This window comes from Carcharhinus amblyrhynchos, chromosome 3, assembly GCF_965287045.1.
Source record: "Carcharhinus amblyrhynchos chromosome 3, sCarAmb.v2.hapA, whole genome shotgun sequence".
Lineage (NCBI taxonomy): Eukaryota > Metazoa > Chordata > Chondrichthyes > Carcharhiniformes > Carcharhinidae > Carcharhinus > Carcharhinus amblyrhynchos.
In genome coordinates this window covers 33874140-33895308 of record NC_137326.1, presented here as the reverse complement: position 1 = coordinate 33895308, position 21169 = coordinate 33874140, and the positions used below count along the sequence as shown (strand labels likewise).

Below are 21169 nucleotides of genomic sequence, written 5' to 3'. Positions count from 1 at the left end.
GGGACCCGGGTTCAATTCCTGGTTTGGGTATCTGTCCGTGTGGAGTTTCTTCCAGACGCTCTGGTTTCCTCCTATAGTCTGAAAGACGTGCTGGTTAGGTGCACTGGCCATACTAAATTTTCCCTCAGTGTGCCTGAAAGGTGCCAAAGTGTGGAGACTAGAGGATTTTCACAGTAACTTCATTGCAGTGTTAATGTAAGCCTATTTGTGGCAATAATAAATTTAAAAAAACCTTCAAGGCTATAACCTTTGCAATACTGTGCCATTTTAAAATGGGATGGTCAATACTTCAGACTGATGCCGTTTGCAGCTCATCAGAAGATAGAATCAGTGAAATAGAATTATTCCAATATATGCCTGTGGCATATATGAAGTACTAGAAGGCCATATAATACCAGACATTGCTTTTCTTAATGTTTTGGAATCATTGTTGCGTGCATCTGCATGTAAGACATAGACAGTACAGCTTCTTGGGACTAATTAATGATTATGGACATCAATGTAAAATGACATAATCTTTTTATTTTTCATAACCAAGTACTTACAACATCTGTAAAAACACCTGGCCTCATCAGGTTGATCATCTTTGCAACCTGATAGACATCCACAGCAGATTCACACTCCAACTGCTGTGACAGAGTGGTAAGGCCACAGAACAGTCCAGCAGAGACACCGCCAAACCTGCACAACATAAAATGAGGTCAAATGTCCACCTAAATTATTAAGAAGTCATCTCTTCATACGTATTTTCTTTTTCTTGCAATATATCTCAAATCATTCATTTAAAATGTCATTTTCGTATGCCCTGGATCACTCTTAATGATTGTCTTCAATCACATTCATTATTAACATGAATAAATAGAAACTCTGGAATGTCTACACAATAGTAAGATAATAATCTTTCATAACCCAGAAACTAATTAAACATAAGTTAATTTTACAGTCAAAGTTTATTAGTGTTCATTGTATCCTAGGCTATCCTTTTGCCATCAGTTGATGAATCTTTCCTTTATAAGCGCAGTTGTAACCAGAATTAAATGAAGGCAGCATATGTCACCGGATAACTAATGGCACTTGCTATGGAGCAATGGGGTAACACAGACATTCATAAAAATGACAAAGTACTCTAGGTAAACAACATGTTTTCCAACTCTACTGAGCAGTGCTTGCAGGAAATGGATAAGACATGACCATTTATTTTATTATTCCAGATGTCTCTGTTTTAACTATTTCTTAGGAATTCCAAAAGATTGAAAGCAAGAAAATGTTTGCTTCACTTGACATTGGACTCTATGAAAATACTTTCAAACCAACATTTGGCTTACAGGAAGAAATTTCCTATCAGGAAATCTGTCACTCAACACCAACGTCAGCGGTTCCAAGACTAGGATGAAGAAAAACTAATTTAGCCCATCAGTCTCTATTCCTCGAGCAAACCAAGTGAGGTGGCACAATAGCACAGTGGTTAGCACTGCTGCCTCATAGTGCCAGTGACTTGGGTTCGATTCCAGCTTGGGTCACTGTGTGGCGTTTGCATGTTCTCCCCATGTCTGCGTGGGTTTCCTCTGGGTGATCCAGTTTCCTCCCACATTCTAAAAGACGTGCTGGTTAGATGCATTGACCTGAAGAGGCACCTGAATGTGACGACTAGGGGAATTTCACAGTAACTTCATTGCAGTGTTAATGTAAGACTTACTTGTGACTAACAAATAAACTTCAACTAACAGCCTTCCAGACAGACCATCTATCCTGCTGACTGAAACAGTTTGAGAGTGGAAGTCACTAATGGCAGATGCTGGGAAGATTTCCGTTTATTTAAAAAACATATAAAGTGCCTTGTGTCATTGAAATCTGATAGAACACTTAACCCAGATGAAGTACAAATGGCGTGTTTGACTGCCATGTTGGTGCACATTTTTTGTCAGCAAAGCTTCACTTATAGATGACCAATTAATCTGTCAAGTTGAGTGGAAAATGTTGAGAAGGGCATATTTCTACATCAGACCATTTACAAATTAGCATGTATGCCAATGCCGTATTTCTTCAGTCTTGCATGCAAGAGTCAGTCTAATTTATGTGCTCAAGTCCCAGTGTGGTATGGTGTTCACGGCAGTCTGAGGACTATTCATTGAACCAAAGTCAACTGACCGCTTATGGTTTCTTCTATACATGATGGAAGAGGGGGAAAAAAGTCAAACTACTTCTGGTTGCAACCAGTTATGCCTGAAAATTCTATGGAGAGTCTTCCAGTCTCTCAACATAACTGGCACTGTGACTTCAGCCGTCAACAGAAAATTCAGCTGCTTCTCTGATGTCTCCATCAATTTCCTGCTCAACTTACAGTGGGATATCAGGAGCACCCCCATGAAATTTCAGAATCAAGTACTGGGCAGATTCAACACACATTTCAGGTGACAGTAAAAAGTATATTTCCTTCTATGGGCAACAGTTTTCTTTGGAATTACTCAATCTCATGTTGGCCATCCACATTTTCTTCCTAGCTGGAAACTGTTTATCCACCTTCAAGGGTTAATATTTGGCTGATGATTGGAAAGAAGCACCACTGTATGTTATTGGTGAGGAATTAGTATTAATTTGTAGTGGAAAATTCAATAAGCTGCTGTGCCAGAATCTGTGCAATGTAGGTTACTGAGGAGGATGTTAAAATGAGGGTGCAGGTCAGCTTGGATTACTTTGCCTAGCTCCACATCACATTCATACTGTTATTGCAGACAGAAAGTATCTACAGAACTCAGGATGCCAGTGACAATATAAATAATACTCCCTGCAAAATGAAGTGGTGATTCTATCAAACTAATGATTAATAATTACTAATCAGCTCAATGTTTTTGATTCTATGGAGATCAAGATAGCACATATGGTACATAAGTGGCCAGCTAAAGGGACACTGGAATAGCTATTAGTTTCACCTCCTAACTGGAGAATATGAATCATGGGATGTGTGTTCACATGTGCAAGGATTATTAGGAATATAAAGTGAAACAAGAAGAAACAAGTGCATACTCATCGTGGACGATGGTGGGTCCATCTCTGGTCGAGGCCTCTTCTTTTAATACATTAATAAGTTCAAAAGTGCTGCTGAGAGGAGCATCTGGATTAGGCCATTTTGGACACTGGAAGTGACGTACTTCCAGAACATAGTCATCCTGAAGGAAAAACAGTTACACCTTTAGATTGTTCGCATACTACTCTCCTGTCTTATCAATTCCATTAATCTCCATGCAAAGATCAATGAAACTGCTTGACAAAATGATTTATTTCCCACAGTCGAAATGGGTTATTCATAACTTACTTTTCATCTAGGCTATCCCCAGTCATTCTACAGATTTAAAAGGACTTCATTACTGAGAGTTGTACAGAGCAGCAACATTTTCTTCCAAGTATTTGGAGGCCACTTTTTCAACCTTTGCAAATATAAGACGTGCGAGATAAATCTCACTACAGTGTCAGTTTAAAAGCTATTGCACGGAAAATGGTGCACAGCTCTTCTACTCCAAAACAAGAATGGTTTGCTAGGCAATAACGAATGTGGCATTTCTACAAACACATGCAGCTGTGCATAGTTTTCTAATACAGTGTTTTCTATTTGGGTTCATATCTGTGGTGGTGTCCAATATGACCCAGAGATTATTTCAAATTCTGATCATTTTTTGCACATATAATTTCTCCCGGATGCTTGTTTTAAACTTCATTTTGAACAAAAAGCAAAATAGTGGACACGTGACACATGAACAAAAAAGTGATGGAAACAGTCATCAGGACTGACAGGCCCATGCAGAGGATTAAGGAGATGGATGACCTGGGATCAGTGCCTCCAATGGGTCCAGGAGGCCTGCAAATTAGGTCTTCCTCCCATGCACAAGACTAGCCTGCGCAGCCAAAGGTCGTTTACCCCACTGTGGATAAAATACTAGTGGCACTGGGATGAGGCCCTTAATGGCATTTAATTAGCCACTTAAGGGCTCAATAGGTCCAAGAGTGGGCAGGAAGACTATCTGTGCCTCCCCCACTTCATTACAAGTCAAAGATATGTGGGTTAGGTGGATTGGTCACCCTAAATTGACCCGAGTGTCAGGGGGTAAGCAGGGTAGATATGTGGGGTTACAGGATTCGGGCCTGGATGGGATTGTGGTTGGTGCAGACATGATGGGGATCAAAAGGCCTCCTTCTGCACTGTAGGGGTTCTATTCTGTATGATTTTGAGGCTGGTGGTAACTGCATTTTGCTCTCTAGTTACAGTTCAAATATATTTTCTTTGGTTTGGTATTAGCAGTAAAGATCTTCTCCTGATAGTTGCCAAACCAGGAAGTGTATTATCATCAAGTCATAGAGTCATTCAAGGCACATAAAGATACTATTCGGCCCATTGAGTCTATGCCTGCACTCCAAGGAGAATTCAGTCAATTCCCTCTCTGATGCCCTGGAAATTTATTTCCTTCAAGTACCCATCCAACTTCCTTTTGAAATCATAGCTTCTGCTTCCACAACCTTCATGGACTGTGGCTTCCAGGTCATTACCACTCACAGCATTAAAAAATTCTTCCTCGCATTTCCCCTGCACCCCAATCTTGTCTTATAACTAACCTTCCCCACCAGCTTCCCACCTGTAGATCTCTGGAACCAATCGATAAATCTCCTCTGCACCCTCTAAATGACTCTCAAGTCCTTCCTAAAGTGTGACTAGAGCTGGATGCAATACACTAGTTGGATCTAATCAGAGGTGTATGTAGTTTCAGCATAATCTGTCTGCTTTAATGCTCCATGCCTCTATTTATGGAGCCTGCGATCCCATAATACTTTGCTGAGACCCTCAATAAAGGGGGAAATGGAGATGTAATGGTGTTGTCACTGGACTAGTGATCCAGAGATTCAGGGTACTGCTCTGGGGACTGGCTCGAATCCCACAACTGTAGATGGTGAAATTTGAATTCAATAAAAATCTGGGATTAAAAGTCTAATGATGACCATGAAACCATTGTCGATTGTCACAAAAACCCACCTGTTCACTAATGTCTTTCAGGAAAGGAAATCTGCTTTCCTTACCTAGTCTGATCTACATGTTACTCCAGACAGACAGCAAAGTAGTTGACTCTTAACGCCATTCAGTTTGAGGGCATTTAGGGATGGACAACAAATGCTGGCCCTGCCAGCAATACCCACATCTCTTGAAAGAATAAAGAAAAACCAGGCTTGCCTGGATTGCTTAACAATGGGGACTGCTTGTAGATCCAGCAATGGGCACTACCCTCAGTGGCACTACTGGGACTACAGAGCAGTTGACTACACGATTGTGGATCCAGCAATGGGCACTACCCTCAGTGGCACTACTGGGACTACAGAGCAGCTGACCAAAACAAGGCCAGAAATTTCACCTTGAAGCAATTTGCTTCCAGAATTAACTTGCTGCAGGGCAGCTGGTGTGATAGTGGGTATGTTCTAACTCAAACTTGTGGCAAGAGGGTAGGGACCTCATCAAATTCAGATCATAATGCATAAAAGCCAAATTATTTAAATACTCAGACAAAATTATCACATTCTCCTTTCTTAAAAAAAAGGGCATTGAAAAAACACTATGTCAGAGCTTGCTGCAGATTGGAGGATGATATCAAACATAAATTAAGACAACATTATTAGTACCCAAATTTTAATATATCTCATTGGCTCACCTTCACTAGATCCATAATTAGTTTTTTTAATTTGAGACGCGTGCTTTAAGTAATTAACCCAAGATCTACTCAGTAATATTTCTTGAAAAATTATTTAAATAATCACATTTTTTAATGCCCTGCATCATATTCCAGGGCAGGTATCCTCCACAGCTTCCTTTACTACTGACTTTCAGATGCTCAAGTCAGAATCTGAGGGATGTACTTGATTACCCTTTAACAATATTCCAGTCAAAGAGCTAAGCCAGAAATCGATCCACAGTGGGAAAAGAAAATATGTTTCAAAATGTACAGAAATATTTTGTTTATCAGTTAAGCTAAAATTATGTGAATTCAGAACATTTTGCTATACCTGTGTTGCCTCCAGGATGAAATCATGGATAATAACTTGCTCTTCATTCGAGAGGCACAGTATGTCTTTGCTGATGAGGGTTACAGTAAAGGCTTCGCAATTCATAGATTCTTCACGGCTTGGCCAGTAGACAGATTCATCCTCTGCCTGTTAGTAAAGAATCATAAATTTTAGTCATTTTGCAACTGTATTTAGAGCTCAGTTCAATTATCAGGAACAGGCTTGTCCAACCTTTGCATGTGGAGGGGCCACGGTTCAATTTTTTTCTCACTCAAGAGGCAGATGAGCAATTTCAGAAAGTTAAGATGCGGCACAACATTAAACATGAAGTTAAAAAGTAGAATTGAGATATGAAAAGAAATAGGTTGCTGAGCAAAAAAAAAGACAAATTAACTAAATTGATGAATTTTAAAATGAACAACCATCAGAGAGGACGAGAATGCATGTTAGTGTGTGGGGGTAAGAATGAATTTGAATCCTAAGATTAGGAATCAGCAAACCCACTCACACTCTCCTTTCTCTCACAAACATTCTTCCCTACTGTCTCCCACACTCCTTCCTCTTCCTCACATCCATTCTCCATTCTCCCCGTCACGCCTGCTCTCCTTCCTCCCCCTCATGCTCACTTTCCTTCCTTCCCCTTACGCCCACTCTCTTTTCTCCTCCTCGCACCCACTTTCCTTACTCCCCCTCATGCCTGCTCTCCTTCCTCCCCATCTCCCTCATCTCATGCATACACACTCCTTTCTCCCGGAGACTAAGTTCAAGGTAAACTATGCAAAGGCCACAATTTCATAAGATGGAGAAGTGAATTATACAGCAACAAATGTTCATCCTGCAAACCTCCATGAAGAGATATTTCATTGGTCTTTTGATTCAGAACCCTGGACACACATGAAACAATAGTTATTCTTTCTGTGGTCTTTGCCCTGTAAGTATTTCTTTCTCTATCTTTCTCTTTATGAGTGAAGAGGAAGCAACATTCTTACACTTCTCTTGTGTTTGAGTGTATGCAAATAAACTAACCCTTTGAATTTATCCCACCCTCCTCCTGTATTTTGGTATGCACAAATAAACTAACCCTCTGAGTTTATCCTATCTTGAGTTTGCTGTGGAGTTATTAATAGAAAATTAGATCACACTAGAATTGAGGAGTTGGGAAATATGCCATCCCTTACAAAGAGGAATGCAAATCTAAACACCCTTCCACTGACAGACAGGTTTATGACAAGAAGTAAATCAGGGCTGTTTAAATTAATCTCCCCTGCTGTCTATAATATAACTTTTGGAAGACAGATTGTCACTGCACAGAAGAATGTGTCATAGGCTTTAACAGATAGTATAAAAAATTGACAAAATTCAATTTGTACATCCCTGGATGGGAGGCTAATGGAAGAGATAAGTTAGAAGTTTGAAATCTATAAAAAACATCAAAGGATGTCACCACATCCTATTGTAAGCCTTTTACTGGCATGTAACTTTAACAGGTAACTACAATGAATCTAAAGGAATGAGACAAAGACAGAAATATTTTCATTCTACATTTTGTAGACCTGGTAATCAGATTTAGTCTTCCTACAATAATACAAGGTAAGGACAAAGTTGTTGTAATAGATAAAATAATGGAGCAATAGGTAGGGATCTGACTTGGGCAACAATAAAGTTTCTGACTGATTATGAAATTTGAGGGAAATTTGCCATTGCCAAATTCAGAGACATGTGAAAACATCGTCATGGTCATGAATGCCACAGCAATGGACTCTAAGTCATGCATTGACTGATGGAATATGGCATCAAATGTTAGTTGATTATCCAGACTGCAGGTTGACAACCAACCTGGCATGGGCAGTTCATGCAAAGAATCCAGCTAGCTGGAAACTATTGTTCCTTTTAATTAGTCTGTGGACAAAATCCTAAATTGCCTTCTGTGATGTGTGCAAGTTCTTCTGTGCTAGAACATACTATAGTTAGTTCAATCTTTTTGGCATATTTCAATGCTTTACGTGAAGGCAGACAGACTTTCAACAAGGTTGAGGTTGTGGATAAAATTCAAATAACACTGAGGCATTGTACGAAGGCCACCTGAGACAGAATTTGATTCAGGAGATTTGATTTATTATAAGAGGTCAGAGTGAATGGGTATTAGGTTATGATGGTAGGAAAGTACTTATCAAAAATGGCAAACAAACTGCGAAGGTTCATTCCTCGTGATTAATCTGAATGGGTTACAATATCTTGCAATCTGAGCAGCTGACAGAATTAAATGAAGCACCTTGTACCTCAAATGCTTATTGTTTTGCGATGAAGGTCCTAAGATGTGGAATAGCATAGATAAAGGGCTACATAGTGGTAATGTTAGTTAACATGGTGCACAGGATACAGCTATCACATTTAAAGCTTAATTGCCCAGTGGGGGTACTCAGGTCACATTTATTACAGAGCGGCCAAGTGAGAGGAAAAGCTCCTGGCAACTTAAAATATTGGTTGCATGTTCAGGATGATGGTCAAGAAGCTAAGACCTTGGACTTGCAGAATGGGGTGAAAGTGTGGAGAGTACAAAAGCACACAGCAACTACTAATGGTGGATAGTGGGTCCAGAAGTGAACCATGTCAGAAAATAGGCATGTACTGTGGAATGACCCTCTGATAGTGCACGAAGGACATCCCAAAGTAGTAGCCCTGATGGACAGAAAAGTGCAAGTAGAGGTTATTGTGTGAATAGTTTCTACAATGAAACAAAGTTTCAGAACAGGACCAGAAGCAGAACTCTTCATGATTGTGAAGGATTGGTGGCTGCCAATAAACTTGAGGATAAACCAGTAAAAGAGTTAAAACAAAGGGAACTACTCAGATGGTGAGAGGTATCAAAGAAGGGACAATCTTATTTACATAGATGGGTTTGTACTGAAAAAATACTTTGCTGATAGAACATAAAGGGCTAAAACAACATCAGCAATCAGGGATTTTGAAGAGTCACTCGGCATCTTATATGTTTCACCCTCTCATTCTTCTAAACTCCAAAGGTTATAGGCCCAATGTATTCAACCTTTCTTCATCAAATAAGCCCTTCATCACAGGAATTAATCAAATGAACTTCCCCTATACTATTTCAAATACAGTTATATCCTTTTTCAAATAAGGAGATCTAATCTGTAGACAGCACTCTTCCCTACTTTTATATTCCATTCCGTTTGTAATAAACACCAACATTCGATTTGCCGTCTTAATCATTTGCTGTACCTGCATACCAAGATTTTTGTGATTCCTCTGTGTCTTCAGGTTCTGCAATCTCTCTTCACTTAAATACACTGCTTTTCTACTCTTCTTGCCAACAAGCACAAGTTATTATACTACCGCATTGGTAGCAGCTGACAGTGCTGTCTGCCCTGGGGAATCAACATAAGGCTGTGAAACACCACTTGGAAGTGGTGCAACAATAATTAATTTTTTCCCCATTGAATATAAGCCATGTGTTCCTTTAAAAGGAGTTGAGAGAATGAAAAGCTGAGTCCTGCCTGGTTACTTTTACACATTTCCCACCATAAGCTGGCAGAAAATGATATAAACACAAGAGGACTTAGACATGTGAAATCATGTAACATTACTGAAAACAAGTGAAGAGGGCACTCCATAAAGCATGTATCTCTGCCACACTATGTTAACTCAGTGCTATTGCAGTTACACAGTTCTTCCTTGAGGATTTTCCCTGTCTGGTTGATGCTCTATAAACTACAAAGCTGAACAAGGAAACCTTTTTATTAAGAGCTTCCACTGAGGAGTCTTCATTCTGAACCAGATCCAACAATCTGCTCTGAAAACTCCGGCAGCTGTGAAAAATTCTATCAGAGCAGCTCAGAAAATCCATAACATTCTAACAAGAAAACGCCTATGGGTCCCATTTCCTCAAAAGGGTTAAAAATAAGTTCGATTGAAAATCATAGAAACTCTGAGCTCCTAGCTGTGAAGAAGCACTCAAGGACAAAGCTTCAAGTTGTCAGTTATCAGGTATGGATATCACAGGAGTTCCCTCTCAAAGAGTGTAAGAACATTGTGGAATTGCTCTACCATTCGCTCTGATACCGAATGGTCTGGAAATAATGGCAAGAAGCAATAACACTTATAGCTTCCACATAGAGTTTGTTTGTCTATTGAATATTCTTACTTTGAAATAGTTCATTAAACACCAGGGACACCAGACAAGGGAGGATAACTGACATAAAGAAGCCAGACATAAGTTGTTTCGTTAAGGACAAGTTGTAGCTAGTAGTGAATTAAGCTAGATAGCAAGTACGTGCTTTACACTCATTGGACATTATAATCAAGGAGATGCGCATATGTTATAATTGTTTAATTGTATTCATATGCTATACATGATGTAAAACTAATCAATAGTCATGACTGGACATAAATAATAACAAATGTACACCTTTGATTCGTATATGCTAATTTCTTATAATCAAACCTGAAAGTATAGATGTCTGTGTAATCTTTGGATCAGTGTTCTCTAGTGTGCCACCCCAGCTGAGGCACAAGATCACTTGCTATAGCTCATTATAAAGGCTGGTTTAAACACTTAAAAAAATCTTTATCTGGTCACTTTTTATAGATGAGGATCAAAGAATAGCTGAGTGGCTATCATCAGCCCCAAATTCACCACAACACTCTTAATGTTAACAGATCCTTAAAAATTCCAAAATCCGAATCTCTTCACCTTCACCTAAAACTAATCAGTTCCTCTTTGGGCCACAACCTGCGCACCAAGTTTCATCAAAATACTTCCCTTAGCCATCTTCAACAGTGAGGTCATTAGCATATAGGAAAATTAAGCCTTTCCAAAACCATCCCAGCTCATTTCCATTTAAACCAACTTGCAATTTTACTACAACTGTTATTTTCAATAAGAAGTCTCACAACACCAGGTTAAAGTCCAACGGGTTTATGTGGAATCACGAGCTTTCGGAACGCTGCTCCTTCATCAGGCTCATCTGGTGTTGTGAGACTTCTTACTGTGCCCACCCTAGTCCAATGCCAGCATCTCCACAGTCATATTTTCAAGGCAATTCTTGTTAGTTGCAAATTTGCAACTAATTATTGAGGATATGGGCATGTCATTTATTTGAATACCTTAAGAAGTATGTATTTTCAGACAGTTTAATGGCACATGCGCACTTATAGTTTATCTTCCTTCGTCAATACGTTGGATAATCAACTTGCTCCTAGGCTTTCATAAACTCTACTTCAAAACTCCATGGAAATTTGTCTTAGCAGTCTGACTTTTTTCTCTTTTAAATGTGAGAGGTACCTGGCCTTTACTTGGCATCTATCCTTAACAATAATACATCACAGCAAACGTTACTTTAGTGCCTTTTGCATTGCAATGTTTCAAAAAGCTTCATATAATAAATTACTTTTGGAACACAGTGACAGTTTTTAATGTTGGTAAATGTAGCAAACATTTTGCACCACAAATGTTCCATAAATATTAAGATGAATGATTTTGTTTCTTTGAGGAAGGAACTTTGGCTAGGTCACAGGAAAACTCCTTTTGAATAGAGGCAAATAAGATCCAACTACTCAAGCAGACGTGACATTGGTTAATTATTTCATCCTGGACTTCTGGACCAAACAGATTAGACTTTGTTTTAATAAGAATACTGCAGTGCAATTTACAGTACTGAGCCCACAACCTTTTGGCTTAAGAGGTGACAGCATTTCCAACAGAGCCAAGTTTGACAAGCCAATTTAGGGATCAGTATGGATGATCGTGGGATTGAACTCTCCAATTACCCATTCTTTGTAGCAGCACAAAGTGGCTGCAACATTGTGTGACACTTGTCAGCAGCAATATCTGATTTTGTAACTACATCCTTTGCCCTAGTGCACAGCCATGGCTTCTTACCATGGTTGTAAATCAATCACTAGTGTGTGCATGTAATGTCACTGTGACTTTGCAACAACAACAGAACTGCTGTAAATGAACTTTACACTCTCTGCAAACTTCAATCCATCTTCATTTATCTGATACCCAGAATTTAAATACCAGGGATCAACCAGGGAATCCTTACACTGTACCCTGCTTACTGGAAATTGCCAGTTGCCGTGTGTTTTTTTTGAATGGTGGCCAGAATATACTCTAATAGGCCGATTCAATTTTAATATTAATCCCTCAAACACTTAAGGGTGGGATTTTGTAGGGAGGGTTAAAATATCAGCTGTGTGGTGTTCTCTGCACACTTATCTGGTGCCACTTCAGGCAGCATGTGAGAGCTTCGCCTCAGTAGATAAGACTTTTAGATGTCACATTTCAGCTTTACCAGTTGGAGTTTTATGATGTCAATGACACCTGATGCTATTTTAACTGTGATGCAGAAATCCAGCTCATTTCTCCACTGATGATGTCTGACCTGGTAAGTATTTCCTGCTTTCCCTATTCTTGTTTTCAGAATTCTAGCATTTGCAGGATTTTTCACTTTTCTTACTGAGTAAAGACAACTCATTGCCCAACTGGAAAAAAAACTCAGATAAATACCCACAGAAAATATAATGCTGAATCCTTTGAAGGCTACCAAAAAGGACTGCTCTTCTCACCATTATAAGGTGGTTAATTACTCTTTGTAGGGTCGGGAAAAAGGTTGTGCAGGAGGATGGGGTTGGAGACGGTGCCAAACACACAGGGGCATGGATGGCTGGGGGGAGGGGGAAGGGGGTCTCCTTGCTCTGAATGGAGTTTCTTTTTGACCTATACCCTGAGCAACAAGGAGCAGAACTGCCAACTTGAAAGACTGACTTTTAAAAAACATTGCAATCTTCAGGCTGAATTTCAATTTTGTTTTATAGTTGGTTTGTGTGTGTCAATTTCATTGTGTTATTGCACTGCTGCTTCTGACCTACAGGCAGCTTTGTGGCTTTGATTCTTTTTTGCAAAGTCTGGCAGAAAAAGCATGGAATTGTCTGAAGGTCAACAACAACTGCCAGCAACTGAGAGAGTTCTTGGTTGCAAAATGGTTAGTCAAATTTCAGTTTTAGAACAAATGGTCTGAGGAGAATTTGTGTTGGAGAAATGGAGAAGGTTGGGGCTAGCTTGAGGGGTGTTGGAAGCGTGGGAGGCAAGTTGGAGGGGTTGAGGGCATTGGTGTATTTGGAGTAGGTTTGGGGCTGGTTAGAGGGTGTTGGAGGGATGGAGGGACATTTTGTGGGCTGTTGGAGAGGTGTGGGGAAATTGGCGGCTGTTAGAGAGATGGAAAGTTAGGCTGGGAGCTCTGAGGTGTGGGGAAGGTCACAGAGCTGTTGATGGGGGTGGGTGAAGGAGCGGCATGGTGTGAATGCTGTCAATCTCTTTTTGCTGTTGGAGTTTCTTTTTGAATTTTAGGCTGTAAGTTCAGTGCAGAACACAATTTGTATGAGAGTTTCTGGGGGAAGTGGAAACAATCCAGTTCTTGAGTCAAGGCTGAGCTGAATTTTGTGTACCTTGTATCATTCTTCCCTGAAAAAGTCAGCTCAACAATTCAATGTATTGTAAATTTTCCTAAGCTGCTGGTAGATATCTAATGAGCAAAACCTGGTGAGTGTGTCATTAGCATATTAGGAGGAGATGACTTTTAATGTATATTGTGGGTTGTGCCAGAGAAGTCAGAATGGTAAGGTTGTAATAGCTAGAGAGTTGAATTGTTCTGTAAATGTATTCACCTTTCGAACAATCAGTTGATTGCTCAGTGATTAATTATCCTTAGAGAATCAGCATTTGGTCTCCAATTTCCACCATTGCCGGGGTAATGAAAGAAAGACAAAATTTACAATTTGTAAAATACCTCTTCCAATTTGTCAAACCAATTAGATAGTTTTGGGTTGTAGTCACTGATGTAATGTAGGCAATGTTATTAAAAGGTGGAGCAGGCTGGAGGGGCTGAATGATCAAAGTTCAACTGACCAGCCATCATCATTTAGATCAGCCATGATCTTATTGAGATCAGCCATGATCTTATTGAATGGCGGGGCAGGCTCGAAGGGCTAGATGGCCTACTCCTGTTCCTATTTCTTATGTTCTTATGAATGTCTTACTCCTGCTCCTAATTTATATGTTCATTTGTTACTCTGGAATGAATGAGATAAACTGAGTTAGATGATCTTTGTCATCTATAATTACTTTGTGAGCAGAGAGTGGAGTCATGGATGGAGTTCTTTTTGTTTTGCTAATGGAAGTTGACTGCGAACAGGCTTTGAGAGCAGAGATTGACTTTATAGGAATGTGAATCAGTAACTGGTTTTGTGCTGTACACGATTCTCAAGAGTCTTTTCCAATGACCTCAATATTGTCCCTTTGTCTACTTATTTATTATCCCATTCTATCTCGGTACTTTATTTGATATTTGCAGCATAGAATATCAGTATAAAGTTATGTTGCATAGTAGATATTGAAAATGTATTGCAGTGAGAAGCAGCAGAGTCTTCAGACTTGCTGATTAAGAAAAAAACAGATAAAATTGTTAATCACTCAGTCTTTATTTACTGGCTACTTAAAAATTGTAGCATACTGAGACACCCGAGGGCTCCAGTGTTTCTCACTAAGAGTGAAAACCAATGTTGCTCAATCATTCCACTTTTTTTTCCTTAGAATTTATTTGATCTTACTGCCCTATGAGATTACTGATAAAACAGAATCCAATTACACCCCTTCTATAAAATATTATATTGAATATTATCTTGTACCCAGGCAGGAGAAAGTCTTCTAATTCTTTTACAGAATGGAAAAGATCTTGTGCAGTTTATCTGAGTTGCAAGTATTGAATCTTTCCTCAGATATGAATTTACTGTCACTGTGTCCATGTAGTGCAATGTGCAGAACATGTTAATGAACGCTGAGGCAGTCTCCAAAAATCAGTGTTATTGTCTGCATAGTGTTATAAACAACAGGATATTTTCCTGTCAAATTAATATTGCACGATTCTGATAAAATAAAATGTGTACTTTCTTGTTTGTTAATAGTTCTTACTGAAAGGGCATACACAAACTAATACTGCATTATATTGTTGCTGCTCTGAATATTAATGACTCATGTTGTATAGATATCAAACAATACTTGTAACCAGATGCTAACAATGATTGTCAACATTTTACTAACACATTTTTGTAATTGTAATTTTTGTAATTGGTAAATTGATTGGTGAATCTTGAAAGGGGAAAGAATATAATGCATGATTGAGGGAGAGAGTTAAGTGAGACGTTGAGGGTGCAGTGTGTGTGGGGTGGTGAACAAGGGGCCCAGAAATAGGAGGAGCACTAGGGCCCATCATTTCTATCCCTGACCTTGATTCTTTGAGGATAGCCTAAATGAACATGATTTATTGTGATAGTTCTGATCTTTTAAACAATTTATACTTCAAACCTCTAGGAACTCATCTTTGAATTATCAATTTGCATTTGTATGGGCTAAGAACTTGTACCCATTCTCACTTTTCTAAGCTAATGGAATGGAAATTCATCTTAGCTTACCCATTTAACACACTGTGCTTTTCTTCAGCAAAAGACAAAGAAAACCAGGCTGCCAACTCACTATCTCCCATTTTGCACAACCAGGGCAAATTCCTTTTCCAACATTGTTTTCTTTGAAACATATTCCATTTGTACAATTTTAAGTTTTCAATCCCTCTCACTGTTTAATGCATTACAGAACCCAAAGCCTCAACATAGGGGGGAAACTTGGCATGAATCTTGACTCCTTTATTTGCAGTCCCATTTAAGTGTTTTGGGTTATTGGTGGAAATTTTCTTTCAATGGGATTGGGTGGGCTTGGATTGAGAATATCACTGCAGCACAGTAAGTTGATTGTGGTGGTGGGGGTGTGGAGACAGGGAGAAAGAACAAACATGAATAGGGACTCTAGCCACTGAGGAGTCTGCAGTACAGAACCTGGGGCCAGAACAAATATTTTTCCAATTTTGTGGGGTGGAGGATTGAGGGACAGGGATGAGCTTTCTGATTTGCCAGGTTGTCGTTCCTAGTTTTGTGACTCTGCCTTGGTGCAGGGAGGGTGGGCGCTGCAGCAGGTCAAAGAGAAATAGTGTCTTGCCAGTTGGATGAATCCCAGTAAGAGGTTTTTCCAACCTTCAGGGAGTGGACTGGTTCAGAAAATGATATCAATTGAAGAGTTTGGAGGGGGCTTTTTCAGGTTCATTACATGTGGGTCAAGTTTGATGAAAGGAGATTACTCCAGGTGTGCTTCCTTCAGTGTGATGCCTTCCCTTTTAAGACATTGCATTAATTTTCCTTTATAACTGACATTTGATTTAAATTGGCAGGAACTTACCTGCTGTGCGTGCCAGCAGGATTTTCCAGTCCCACCAATGGTACGGCCCTGCTGTGGGTTTCACAGTGCTGAGGGGTGCGTTCAATGGGAAACCCCGTTGACAATGGTGGGATGAAAAGATCCAACCACTGACCAATGGCGGGCCACTTCTGCTGGCACAAAACATGCCATGGGCTGGGCAGAAAATCTCACCCAAAAGCATTTTCCCCCCTTTGTGTATGCTTTTAAAGGTGCATTATTTATTTTTGCCTAAGGTAGTCATGCCATATGATACTACAGCATATCCTATCACAATGCCACCTACAGGTGCAGTCCTTTGACTATGCCCTATGTTAACATTTAGTAGTGTGCATATAAAAACTCAGTAAAATATAGCACAAGGCTACATTGCCTACATGTCGGTTGAACTTTTAATTTTTCTTTAATCTGCAGAATTAAATTATAAAAACTAAATTAAATGAGGGACAGCAAGTCCCAACACTTTCCAAACAGGGCATTTAGACAACCTGTAATCATCATCTTCAATCATTCAAGAGACCTTCATAAATATTTTTCTAGCAAATTTCATGACAAAATCCCCCCAAAAAAACTCTGGTTAATTTTCTTTAGCACAAGTACTACATAAAACCATTGTAAAATCTACTCCACAATGCTTCAGGGAACCAGAAAGTTGGAATAAACATGTTATACTTTTTGACATTTTTTGGCTTCTGTTCCAGGACTCAGCAAGTAAATAATTGCCTTGTTTAGAATTGAGATGGCCATTAACTGCATGCATAATATTAAGAATGAACTTTGCCTCTAAATAAGTGAAAATTTGACATTTGTTTAGTCAAGCACAGCAAGTATAAAGCATACAATGGCAAGTCAGATTCACTGAAGAAAATAAGACACTCCATGTTAAGTAAAGGTCAAGTTCCATTTGCGATCATAAATTACGGGACTGACTCTCAAGTAATACACTGCTATTGAAGTAGTTCTTTACTAGGTTCACTAAAGTCCCTGCTCTTTATGTTCAGTGGGAAGAGGCACTTATATTAAATCTCTTCATTCCATAAATAAACTTGACTATTCCTATAAATTTATGTGTCTTCTTAGATTATTTTGATATGCTACCTCTAGTAACTATTTGAAGATAGGATGGAAGTTGGTTTGGAACAGGGGAAGACCTTTCAGTGACTTGAGCCTGTTCTACTGAGTTGTTCCCCCATGTGTCGGAAGAGGTGGTCTCCTTATTAGCACATTTAATGGGCCTAATGCTCATTTATGGTTGGCACAAGGAATGCCTCTACAGCTCCTAAAATTATGTTGTAGCAAACACTTATGATGCTGTTTAGGCACCAGAATCACCATTTTAACAAAATTAAACATTGTCATTGAATTTAGTGGTAGTTTGTAATGTACTGATGCTGAGATTTCTTCAGGACCAAAATTAATAATCCAACAATAATATTTTTATTTTTTGTGACCCCTTGTCAATGTATGACATGGCAAAGCAATCAAGTACAGCAGAACTGAATATTAGCTCAGTTATAGGCTGGAGTCCACTCAGCTTAGTTCCTCTAAGTAGTGGGGTGGGGATGAGATGCAGCAAATGACACAACGCAGGGAAATATTAGAGGAGAGAATCACAGTCAGTGGTCCCATATAAAGCTATGGTAATTAGGAGTTTCTGAACTTTTTTTTACAATTGCAATTTATGCTTTTCGTTTTTCTTAATTTTTAAAAAATTAACTTGTTCTTAACTGTATTTATGCTTCTACCAATTTGGTGCATCTGGCTTTGTTGCAATGCTATAAAGTAAATTGGTTGTATAACCACTACTATCTGTAGTCACAAAGTAAGTCTCTTCTAAAAAAAAAATGGACTTATCTGAATAGATTTGGCTGCAACATCTAAAGATTCAAATTATTGATATTTTCTAAAGCTTGCACAGATTTATGACCAAATTTAAAATTTATTTATTAGTGTCACAAGCTGGCTTACATTAATACTGCAATGAAGTTACTGTGAAAATCTCCGTGTCGCCACACTTCGGCATCTGTTCAGGTACACTGAGGAAGAATTTAGCTTGGCCAATCTGCCTAAACAGCACGTCTTTTGAACTGGAAACCTACGCAGACACGGGGAGAATGTGCAGTCTCTGCACAGACAGTGGTCCAAGCCAGGAATCGAATCTGGGTCCGTGGTGCTATGAGGCAGCAGTACTAAACGCTGTGCCACTGTGAGCGAGTCACAAAGTAGCTACACATTTTACTTTTTTCCTATCTACAGAACATGGCGAGTACCAGCAGTGGTCCATTTGAGTTTCTCACCGGAAAGAATGTTCGAATTTAAGAAAGGGAAGCATCACCAGTGAAAACTAAATTTAGTATTCTTATAATATATCAGAATAATTAGAAATAACTTGTCAGTCACGCAGAGAATTGCAAACCTGTCAGATCTGAATATTTATAAACTCAATTAAATGAAAAATTCAGATGCTATTAAATAATCAAATTCCTCAGCACCAAACCTATAGCAAATGGTTTGCATTAATCTGATAAGGTATACCTGATTTATATTTTACAATGGAATATTCAGAAGACAAGATTAAGAACTCAATGAAAAGAAAACAATAGCTGAAATAACAAAATTACATAGAAAACTTTTTTACTCACCAGTCCATGGTTGTCTGGTAACATGACAATTATTTGTGCATTGTGGTCCCAAATCATTCGCCAAAAGTCCTTTGTGGTGTGTGGCAAAGGATGCTGGGTAATAATAAATTCATTGCTTCTGTAATATCCCTATAAAAATTGAACAGATGTTTTAATTATTATCTGCGTGATGAGTAGAAGCACATAAGGCGCATTTCTCCAAGCTCTTCTGAGATATCAGAACTTCTCTTTTCAAATTAATATATTTAAAAAAATATTTCTCTCCTGGCTTTTAAGAAAAAGATAACGTAGAGACACTAAGTGACATCTGTTTAGTACATTATAGTGTATATTCATAGAATCTTATAGCAGAGACCATTCATTCTCTGAAAAAGAGTTCTCTAATTAGTTGTGCTCCCCTGCTCTTTCCTCAGCCCTGCGAATTTCTCTTTTTCAAGTAGATTTCAAATTCCCTTTGTAAGTTATTATTCAATGTACAGAACAAGAATTTAGTTTGTGACAGGAAATTATATGTACATGAAAGAAAGGAACCTGCAATTTTATAATTCCTTTCATTTCGTCAAGACATCCTTGAGCACTTCAAACCAGTTAAATTCTTCTGAAGTATAGTCGCTATTGCAATGCAGAAAAATGCAGCAGCTAACTGGCATTCAGCCAGATGCCACAGACAGAATAAAATAAATGCCCTGAAAATATTCAACAGTGTTGACTGAGGGATAAATTAAAGAAACATAAAGTCTTATAATTCAGCATGAGCATTCTGCCCATCATACGAGACACGTGGGGAGTTGGCTGTAGCCATGCAGCTGCTGAACAATTCTTATTAACGAAGCTTTTTTGTGTACATTAACAAAGTCTGTGAGAGTGCATCTTCACAAGTTAGCAAAATCATGATGGGCAAATGGCTTCCTGCTGAACTGTCGGATTCTATGCTCCCAAAATGTTCCTTTGCCTAAGAGAGCTCCAGCCCTAGGGTGATTCCCCACTCTGAGTCTTAACTGGTCCCCAGGCCAGGTCACACTTAATCTGCTGTGCTGCCCTTAAAGATATAATCACCACATAGCTCTTTAAAAGAACTATCCAGTTTAATTCCACATTTTTTTCCATAACTCTGAAAATTAGACCTAATCTGTCCAATTGCATTTTGAGAGTTCCAGTGGAACCTGCTGCCACCAATCATTCATTCAAAATCTTAATAATGCTTTTGATGATGGGTGATGGGGTGCTGTCTATAAAGTTCAGCAAGCAGATTGGCAATAAGCTTGTAGTCTCCACAATGTCAGATCAACTTATCTGGCTTAAGGACAGGAACAACAGGTGCAGCCCACTCCGCGAACTGTATGGGTCTTATTGTGCCCAGTTTTTCCAGGTGTTCCAGTTCCAACTCTACTTTTTCCAGTAAGAAATATGGAACTGATATCTCTCTAAAATACTTAGGCGTAGCATCGGGGTAAACATAGATCTTAGCTTCGGCTCCCCTTATTTTTCAAACCTCTTCTTGGAAGGCTTTGGGACACTTATTGATGACTTCATACAGTCCCTCCCCCCACCCCACACCCAGCCTGAAGATCTCCAGTCATTTCATTCTGATGTGTTGGAGCCAGTTTCTCCCCATGAGACTATGTCCTTGTCCCCATTCAATGATGAGTTGAAGTCGAGCCGACTGCTACCTATAAGTCACTAGGAATGCTGTGCTGCCCTTCATCTGCAATGCCCCCCTTCTCCCCCTCCCATCCAACCGCAAAGGTGGCCAGTCTGGCTATTGTGCTTTCTAAGTTCAGGAGATGAATACCAGCCCAAAGGCAGCTCCCTAATAGCAGAGACTACAGCCTCCATATCCACTTGGGTGACCATTTTCTAACACCTCCACCATTATGGGAGCAATCCTTGTCATGGAGATGCGATTTAATTACTTTACCTCTATTCCTGGTTGTGGGCCAACCTACAAGCAATGATCCAACAATAGCCCTGGCCTGTTTTTGAAATAGCATGTGTTTTGACTGCCCCTATAGTTGTGGTCTTCTGCAGCATTTGCAGTTGTCCACCATCTGGCATCTACCACCTTCTATTATGCTACCTAGGTGTCTGTGACATTCCTTGGCTGCCCAGTGATGTGATTTGGACTCCACTGCTGTAGGGGATTCTGAGATACCCTTTGCTCTCAGTT

At 39.3% G+C, this 21169-nt stretch overlaps 1 protein-coding gene across 2 annotated transcripts in view; it reads right to left on the bottom strand.

Moving 5' to 3' along the window:
* The window catches only part of LOC145338627 (receptor-type tyrosine-protein phosphatase gamma-like), a 693461-nt gene that overhangs the window by 3550 nt on the left and 668742 nt on the right, over positions 1–21169 (bottom strand). For both annotated transcript variants that reach the window (XM_080183016.1, XM_080183007.1), the window contains 4 exons: positions 19003–19131; positions 6040–6186; positions 3025–3167; positions 546–681 (listed from right to left, as the gene is read on the bottom strand). In XM_080183016.1, coding sequence (XP_080039142.1) covers positions 546–681; positions 3025–3167; positions 6040–6186; positions 19003–19131 — 555 coding nt within the window. The remainder of the gene's footprint in view (positions 1–545; positions 682–3024; positions 3168–6039; positions 6187–19002; positions 19132–21169) is intronic.